The sequence below is a fragment of the Aythya fuligula genome, chromosome 14, assembly GCF_009819795.1.
Source record: "Aythya fuligula isolate bAytFul2 chromosome 14, bAytFul2.pri, whole genome shotgun sequence".
Lineage (NCBI taxonomy): Eukaryota > Metazoa > Chordata > Aves > Anseriformes > Anatidae > Aythya > Aythya fuligula.
The window spans coordinates 16290266-16300112 of NC_045572.1; the positions used below are offsets into that span (position 1 = coordinate 16290266).

Genomic DNA, 9847 nt, shown 5'->3' on the forward strand with positions numbered 1-9847 from the left:
AAATACAATAGCTTAAACACTTCGCAGCACTTTAGGCTAGACAGTGGTTTACAATTATCTGGTTTCCATTCAGAGACCTGCCAAGGGGCCGTCCCCAATCAGGAGAGGTTATTTCTGCCAGGACAGGGCTCTGCCAGCCCCAGGGTAGCACAGACAAAAGTTACTGCCCCAGCCAGACTGGCCTCGGCTCCCGCACCAGGCCATCCACAGCCTCCCAAAATCCAGCAATCGCTCCTCTTAAAATGAGAAAGAAAAGCTGCTGGGTACGAGAGTGTAGCAGTCATAACAGCTGTATCCCTTATTTTTTTTTTATAGTTGTCATCCCCCTGGGCAGAGGAGATGCCAGGTGCCCCAACAAGGCTTGGGGCTTTGAAGTGGCAGGGAAGGCAGGGGACTCCGGCTGTGCTGCACAGCCCTTCCTCGGCATGTAGGTAGGGCATGCAAAGAGGCAAGAGAAAAAAATGACTGTGGGGGATGTGTTATTCCCAGCCCCAGAGGGCAGCTGGGCATCCCCGTGAACATCAGCACTGGGATCAGGTTTTCCTTCACTGGAGATGGAGAGCTGGAAAATACCAGAGAGCTGGGACAGTGCTTTGTGGGGTTGGAATGAGCAAAACAAGGAAGAATGCAAAAAAAAAATAAATTATATGTATATTATATATATACACACACATTTCTATCTCTACACGCAGGCACAGAAAGATGCAGGGAGATGAGGCAGGGCTGCATTCTCCCGTTTTCCATCAGAGGGCAGAGGCAGCCCCAGCAGCAGCCCACAGCCCCATGCATTGCTTTCCCTGGTCCTTCCCCATTTCCCCTCCCAGCCCTTTCAAGGAGATCTCTTGCTCAACTGTTTAGAGAGGAAAAATAATAATAATAATCCCAGGATGCTCCCAGAGCCATCAATAGGACAAGAGCAGAGAAGATGGAGAAGGGGCAGAGGGCGAGCTTCGCCCTAGGGCTAAGAGGAGCCTGGGGATGATGCCCCAAGGTGTCTGGGGCCATGCAATAGCTGTCACAGAACTGGGGCTTTTAAAGCTATCAGGGGCTAAACAAAGGCCCAGCACAAATCCTCCCAGCGTGCAGGCTGCAGAACAGCTGGAGGCAGCTTGCTGGCAGCACGCAAAGCTCCAGAGAGGAGCAAGCTTTCGTGGTGGCACCCAACCTTCAGTTGCTGGCGTTAACCAACAAAAAACCACCATGCATTTCCACAGATTGAAGCAAGGCTTCTTGAGGAACCACAGCACCCTTCTCTTCCACAAGATGAATGTTTCTAAACTATTTCCCACAAAACTCTGCAATAAAGTCTCTCTAAATTACGCTCATTAGTTAAATTGGGTTTCATTACCATCCTTTCCCTCAGTGCCCATTACGCCAGCTGCGTGGTGCATCTCAGGAATCCGTTACACGTTGGAAACAAAAATGTTTCCTCTAAGAAAAAAAAAAAGAGGCTTTTTGGTGGCAAGATAATTCCTATTTCTTTAAAGGTCCCAGGGCTCTATCAGAGACAGGGGGCAGATGAAATGTCTGCTTCGGGACACCAGAGTGCTCTCTGGCACGCCCTGTTATTCCAATGTCTTTGTTTGCTAAACAGGATTAACAGAAGCAGTAAATTACCATGGACAGCTTTCTGGCTAATTCAGGCCCTCTTTCCCGTCCTCAGGAGCCCCCAGAAAACTCAGGAGACATCCAGCCAGGGGAAGAGCAGTGCTGGCAGGGGGCAGCACCCCTCGAGCAGCTCACTCACAGCATCCTCCTCCAACAAAAATAAAAGGGAAAAAGCCACTGATAACAAACATCTGCAGTCCCATACCTTGGAGCTTACTTCCTTCAATTTCACGTTAGAAATTCAACTACAGTATAGCCAAAAATGGATGCTTAGGTAAAGCTGACATCTAGGTAACCAAGGTGCCCTCTCTTCTTTACTGCAATCTGCCCCTACCCAGGGATTTGGTTGTACTTTGATCTGAAAGCCTTTCAAATTTATTTAGGTGCTTCAAGATGTAATAACTGATAACCAGAAGAAAAGGGAAGGCTCCTGTCTGTTACTTTGATATGCTGAGTAACTCCTGTAAAACAAAATCCAGTGTGCTTGTGTTAAACCCTCCAAATTGCAGGTTTTAGGGGAGAGGAGCTAAATGCATTTTAGTATAAGCTAGTTGGGCTGAGAACTCCTATTCTTCAGAGCATCACCAACAAATTCAGTCATGCCTTGGTGCTTGGTAAAGCAGAAATAAAATTATTACAGCTATTTGCATCCCTTCCACAAGGGAGAAACCCTCATCTCGCTAAATGAGGGGCTGAGTCAAACACTTCCTCCTTAATGAAAAGTTTATTAGATCCCAGCAGGGCCACAGCTTTGGAAATTGCTTTTCATGCATTTGATGAGTTTTGGGGACTAGGATTTAATGTTGCTGCCTTTTAAATTTGATCTTACTTGAATTACACATAATTTGATTGTGCTCAGTTGCGTGTGAGCAGATCACCACTTTGCTACTGATCCTCTCCCCTGCAGGAGAGGCCACCAACCACTACCCAGCCACCCACTTCACTTGCTTATCAGCAGCTCCCAGCCTTCCAGGAGATGAGGAAAGACCTCACTCACCTGCCACAGGGACTCCTGCATCCTTCCTCCTGCTACAAGAAGCTCCCTCAAAGCCCCCACAAGCCCAACCACTGCTTGCTTTAACTCTTTCACACACCTGCAAGCAATGCAAAATTATCTGCCAACTGCTGCCACCTTTCTGGCTGATTTTATGCAAAATAATAACACCAATAATAATAATAATAACAATGAACTTTGGCTACAGCTAGCAACAAGCAAAACGTGAAGAAATTGGCAGCTGTTGTGCAGTGCTTTGATCTTCGCAGCGTTGCTCAGACACAAGGCTGCAGTTCCCACCAAAGGCAGTGCTGCGAATGCACACAAGTCAAGCGAGGCATCAGCTGCTCTTGCACCGCTCACGCCGAACCTGAGTTAGTCATTCTGTACCTCTCTGATCTTTATCTGAGGGAATAATGCACAATGTCAGCAAATAATTCAGTCTTTGCCGTGTTTAATTCACTCCATTAGCTCTGCTGAAACTTTCTAACTCAGTTAGCAAAGCCCAAAGAAAGGCAAAGCATCTCACAGAGGGGCACAGGGAGCCTGCCTTGCAGACCACCACAGTCTCCCTGGCTGCCACATGCTGCAGGCACCACGGCAGCAGTTTATTAAAAGACCCTGGGGGAACATATTCCCACCTGGGAATCCAGATTTCCAGAAAGCTCTTTGTGCAAACTGCATGAAACCAAAGCAGACGCACATTTTGTAAGGTTTACATGCTCAGTGTACTGGTGGCACCTGTACCCGAGGGTAGGTGTAGGAGCCAGCTGCTGTGGCTGCTGCCAGAGAAATGCCAGTGATGGAGCAGGTCAATGGCCAGGAGGGCTCGGGGTTGTGTTTGGAGAAGCTGGTGGGTTCCCCTGCCACGTCTCACCACGGTACGCTTCCTCTGCTGTACTAAACTGAGCATGCAACATGAAACCAAGTGGGCTGAAAAGGGGGTTGGCCCTCAGGATATTTATTAGCAAGAGAATATGCAGGAAAAGCTCATTTTTAGCTTCTGGGGAAATGCACAGCATTACTTCAGTCATTCTTTTCTCCTCTTTGATCTTAATTGTTAAGCTGCTAATAAAATTAGCAATTAACAATCTGAATCTAAGGTAATGCAAGTTTATTTGACATGGTTTAGGTATGATCATATCTCAGCAATCGGGCTGAGAGCCAGCCCTGACCCACAGCCATGTGGGCACCTGGGCACGGGGTTATTTCTACACAGAGAAACCAAACAGCATTCACCGGGAAGCCAGAGAGAGAAGCAGATAACAACTTCCAGCTCCTGGCTATAAACCAGGCATCCCGCTCCCTCCTTTCCCAGAAACAGCTCTGGAGATGGCCTTGTTCACGCTCCACTGCTCCCTTGTCCTTCCATTTCCCGTAAATTTGCTCAGCCCCAATGTCACAGGGTCCTGCACTTTGTCCGTTCGGGAACAGTGAAGATTGTAAACATCTCCCACGCCGTTAGCGCTACAGGTTTGTCATCACGGACAAAGCGATATCTGGGATGCATTAACGAAGGAATGGGGATGGGGAGTCCCATCTCATGGGCTGCCTAACCCAAGTTTGGGCACACAGAGTTTTTCCTTCATGAGGCATGGAGCTGTACCCACCTGCCTGTATTTCTTTCCAAGCCATGGTGGGACAGCAAAGGCATATATATATATTTTATATATATATTTTTTTTACATTTGAGTTCTTTTCCCCCTTTCCACCCATGGCATCTTGCTAAACATCAGAATTGGGCAACAGGCAGGAATGGAGAGAACTGCTTGCAAACTGTCCTTAATGTTTGGTTTTAAAATTCTTCTTTTTTGCTGTAAACAAAAGCAAACAAGAACACGCAGCTGGTGTTGCTAAACGGGCTGGAGCCTGCACACGCCAAGCAGCCAGGCTGGGGGTGCAGCCCATGGGCTGTTGGCAGCTCTTGCTCCTGGCCTGAATCTGCAGGCAAAAGCACTGCTGTCATGTAAATTTTCTGATTGGCTGGAAAAGTTGGGATACAGCCTCTGTTCGGATGTATAAATAGACAGCAAAGTGGTTTGGACCTTTTGCTTTGAAAAGAGCTCCTTTTTGCTCTTGAGGTGCATCAAGATGCACGGAGTCACCACACTCATCCTTCTGATTACCATCTCCAGTGGTAAGTAAGCTCAATTTTTGTAAACATTGCTCATTACAACCTGCCTTTTTTTTCCTTTCTCTGATTTTTGTCTTCTTCTTCTCTCTCTCTCTTTGTTTGTTTGTTTTTTTGTTTTGTTTTGTTTTGTTTTTTGTTTGTTTGTTTTTTCTTTATGTAGTATAGGAGCTGATTTATTCTGTGCCATTTTTTGCTTTTGAAAATCACTCCTCTCCCACTGCATAGAAACCTACATCGAAAAAACCGTTTTAGTTATGGTGGAGAATTGCAGCGAAATTCTGTAGGAGTGCTAACACTGCTTGAATAGCACAGAGTCAGCTGAGGTGCACCAATCACTAACAGCATGCATTTTTTCTTAAAAGCCTTTTACTTAAAGATCAGCCTGCTGAGCACAGAGTGTTCCCAGACGTGTTTGTGCATTAAATGTCATCACCTTTGCTTCCATAAAGAATACAAGATTTGTTACAATAAATGAAGAATTGCTAGAACAAAGGGCTGCTTAGCTTGAGGAAGGCATTAGAGGTTTCCTGCACCTTTTAGCACCAGTCCTTCGGTGTATAATTTCCCCATTTGTGTATGCTCCCCGATGCCAGCAGGGCTGGTGCCTGCAAGGTGTTGATGCACACAAACAAACCACAGCCCGCTACTTTTTGCTATGCCAGCCCTGTTCTCCAGCCCCAAAGAGCATCACTTGGGCACCCTGGGGGCTTTGGTGAGGGAGACTGGGGCCCTTCGAGGCTTCCAGAAGGTAAAGGAGGGCTCCCTGTTTCCCCTTTTCCCCTACAAAACTCTTCCTCTCAGGTGTGGCTGGGGCTGTGTTATCAGCAGGGGTTTGGCTGTGGGTGACGACAGTGAAAGCTGGATCCATCAGTTGGGTGGTTGGACTTGGTATTGAAGGTTTTTTCCAGCTTAGATGATTCTGTGACTCTATAATTGTTTGTTCTGCGTCTTTGCTTTGCAGTCGCTGCTGCAAGTACCCTCAGGTGTCATTGCACAAAGCATAAAACAAAATGAAAGATGTCTCACAGCATCCCTAAAATTAACTTCCATTAAAAGATGACAAATTATCTGGTTCCATGAACCTGATCCATGCTTACAACAAAGTCCAAAGGGATTTTACTCTTAATTTCAACAGACTTTCAACCAGGCCTTTAGATTTTTCTCTTGTGTGGCACTTAGCAATAGCAGCTGTTAAACAACATGGGTGGGGAAACCTCCTTGCCAGCTGCTGCCTTTCACCTTCTCTTCTTTTCTAGTTGCTGCAGGCCAATGGGGGAACATCTGCGCAGGTCAACCCTCCAACAAAATCCGAGGCTGTGACCAACACGGCTGTGGCCACTACAATGCCCCCAGGTCTGGGCTGCAAGGACAGGACAGCACTTGAAGCCTTCTTAATAAAAATAAGCACAAAATAGTGGGGGGGAGCGGGATGGGGTGGAGGAGCTGTGAGATTGGAGCTTTGGGGTTGTTTCCCTGGAGCTCAGGGCAGAGCAGGGTGATGGGGGGCAGCAGGAAAACCAACCCGCTGCTTGCTCATGGGGTCTGCTCTTCTGCAGGGGAAGGAGGACGCACAAAGGGGTGGACGTGGTGTGCACGGACGGCTCGGTGGTGTACGCGCCCTTCGCGGGGAAGATCGACAAACAGGCCAAGCCCTACGGGAACGGCAACGCCATCGACAACGGCATCCAGCTGTCAGGAGCAGGTAGCCAAGCTGAAGGATGTGCGCTTGCAACCCCTGATTGCAAAATGCTCCCGGCTGTTTATTTCATTTTAAGCTGAGTCCAAATTTGTGATCCCTGCCTGAGCTGCGGAGTGTTTGCCTGTTGATGAATCCAAGCAAAAAATGCATCTTTGAAAGCCAGGCTCTGTTTATGCAGGAAAATTGATTGATGCCAGGTTGTGGCATTTCCCATCTGTGAAAAAGGTTAAAGGATGGAGCCCTTTGCACATTGGGGATGATTAAAGGAAGAGCCTTGTATTGCTGATGCAGTTCTACCCAACTTAATCCCCTCCCCAATCTCCTCCATATTTAATTATCTCTTTTCTTATTCTCTCTCTCTGATGCTCTAGGAACATCACAGCATTTTCTGCGATGTTTCCTGCTGCTGTAACTCAAACCATTTTATTGTCATTTGTATTTTGCTACTGAGTGTTATGACTTTGCCAGGCTTTTATACACTGCACAGGAACAACAGTTTCTCCCTTTCTCTCCTCCCTCTTACCAGGATTCTGCATTAAGATGTTTTACATCAAACCCGTCAAGTACAGCGGCACCATCAAGAAGGGGGAGAAAATCGGCGTCCTGCTGCCCATGCAGAGCGTCTACCGAGGGATCATATCCCACGTCCACATCCAGAACTGCGACTTAACAAACCCCACTTCCAACCTGTAAGGGGAGGCTGCACATCCACGCAAAGCCTTCAGCTCCTCCCTTGGCTGCTCATTAAATTGCTTGGGCATCGGTGGCTGCTCTAGCAAAGTGGAAGCCACTGATCTTTCTCCATGGCTCCATGAGTATCCATAACCAAAATGCTGGTTGTTATCCTAGCATAGACATATAATATGTGTTTTAAAGCTCTTTCTGTATCCTGCACATCGCGATCGCAGCATGAGGCGGGGAGGCACAGAGCCTCGGGGACCTCACAGCGCTGTGCCACCAAACACCAGCGGTCCCTCATGAAGCCAGAAACCTCCCTGTGCTTACCTATGGAAAGTCATATCATTAAAGGGCTGTTCCACTACGAATTGCTTTGAATCTCTTCGGTGCCGCCACAGATTTGGGTTGGGTTCTGCAGATGGGGAAAGAAAATGGATAAAGCTGAAACTCAAATCTTTCCTGGGGCCCATCGCAAAAAATGTAAAATAAGGTTAATGAAGTAACTCTCTCCATTTCCCCAGAATCCTGCTTTCGGATTACCCTGCCAAGCTCAGGTTTCTTTTTGTCCAAGTGAGGCATTTCTTTCCATTAGCAAATCAGCTGAAGTCTTTCCCAAGAGAACAGAGTCCTGTTAACAGCACAGGGCTTTCCTGGGCAGTGCTAGCAGCCTGCTTCTGGCACTCAACAGGAGCTGCGGGCACACGGGTTTATTAATGCCACTGCAATCTTAGGTAAGCAGGAAAGCTGCTACAGTGGGAGCTGTGTATGTCCCAGCAGCAGGTTTGTATTTACAAGAAAGTACAGGAAGACATGTGCTACAGCTGTGAAAAATTCTGAACCTGCTGTGACCCACTCCCCTTCCTCAGGAGCCACTTTAGCCTTGCTATGAATAAAACATCAGCACATCCAGATAAATGTAAAGCTCAAACCTGCAGAGACACTGAGCCACAACGCCCAGTTCATTCTTCTGTGAAAAAAATAAATAAATAAATAAATAAATAAATAAATAAATAAATAAATAAATAAGAGTAGAAGCATTCCAGAAACAGTCCTCAGCGTTCTCCAGTTAGTTTAGACCAAAATTTCCTTTTTTTTTTTTTTTTTTCCCCAGGATTTTTTTTTTTTTCCCAGAGAAAGGAAATGTTCCCAGTTAGGTTTCACCTGGTGAACATCCCAGTTTTTAACCCAGTTAACCCAGCTTCTCCCATTTGCAAAGGGAAGGCCCCCAGCAAGCACCGACTCGCCGTGCTTTACTTTCTTTCATGCTTTTCTTTCTCAAAGAATCAAGGGACTTTTGGAGAATTCAGCCAGATCAATGTCTCAGATCTCCTACAGTATGATATGGATTTTAAATGCCATGGCCAAAAATGCCTTGTGGCCAATCAACGAGCACAGCCTGCTGATTTTCCAGCAATACTACAATTAAAGCTGTTTAGACAAAGCTTATTTAATCATTGTGACTAAATCTCTCTTATCTCAGCCTGCTCAAGTGATCAGAAGCCTGATTACACAGTGAGAGCAATTTGTTTCCCATTCTGCCAGCTTGATTTTCACCGTGAAAGCCCACGCTGCTAATTGCACAAGTAAATTCTTCTATGTCTAAATTTTAAATTATACTTTGATTGTAAATGATTAGAACAAAGTATATTATTTATTTCCCAGAGAAACTGTGTTTAAGGCTCCTTAATGACATATTGTACAAAGCTCAGCCAGAAGGCAAATGCCCAGCACCAATTCGTTCACAGGCTGGCCAACTGTTTTGTAAAACAGATCTAGAAAGAGAAGCCTACAGCTGCAATACCAGCACCTAACCAAGAAATAGGACCTGCAGCTCTGCTTACAGCCCCACGGGTGGCTTCTCCCCACCTTGGTGCCCGATCCCTGCCGCGGGGAAGGAAGTGGTGCAAGTGCTGCTCCCAGGGCTGTGCAACTCCCTGATTGTTCCACATCCTTCTGTTAGGGTGTGCTAAGTGCCCAGACGGTTGCTTTCACAACTGCACCTACCGACTGTTATACTGACATCTCTGTTGCCCAACACGGGAATCCCATCAGCTTTGGCTCAGCTGCCTCAGGCCCAAGGTGATGGGTCTGCACTTTGCAGCTCACCCAGCAAGGACAGGGAATGCAGTGAGAAACCTAAACTGCAGCAACACACGCATGACAACTCTTTTTTTTTAGAAGAATACTCTACCAGAAGTCTGATAGATATGTTATTGTAGCAAATGGCATTTTGACATGTTTTAGAGAGAGAGAACAAGATGCAATACTGTTAAGATCACTCACAAAGAAAATTTAATAAACATACACAGCTACCAGCAATTTGGAGTAAATTCTGTAACACAAATGAAATGGAAAAAAAAAAAAAATGCAAAGAACAGGTAGCTGAGAGTGGTTTTATAAAATACCAAGGCAGGACTCAGAGAAAATCTTCAGTGCCTCTGCTCCAATAGCAGCTGCAACTCTGTCCTCCTGCCTAGCAGCTGGGCTGGCTGGCTTTACACCTGGCCTTCCCTTTGCAAGACTTCATAGAGCACATGAACAGGTGCTGTAATTTATTCCTTGGGAAAATTAAGAGCGTGTGAGTTCTCAAAACTTTATAAAAATCCTTAGCTTTTCAAAGCAGGTCTGCTGCAGGTGAACTTTGCCTTATGGTGTATCTAAAATACGGCGAGTGCAAACTGACAGCTGGGAGACACACCAGGAATAAAATCTAACACACCACCTTGCTTGCTCA

The 9847-nt window shown here is 46.3% G+C and overlaps 1 protein-coding gene across 1 annotated transcript; it reads left to right on the forward strand.

Moving 5' to 3' along the window:
- Positions 1–4689: 4689 nt before the first annotated feature.
- Positions 4690–7128, forward strand: LOC116495014 (leukocyte cell-derived chemotaxin-2-like). Its single transcript, XM_032197186.1, has 4 exons — positions 4690–4739; positions 5993–6089; positions 6293–6438; positions 6962–7128. Exons 1-4 carry the CDS (start codon positions 4694–4696, stop codon positions 7126–7128), a joined length of 456 nt encoding a protein of 151 aa, XP_032053077.1. The 5' UTR covers positions 4690–4693.
- Positions 7129–9847: the final 2719 nt, after the last annotated feature.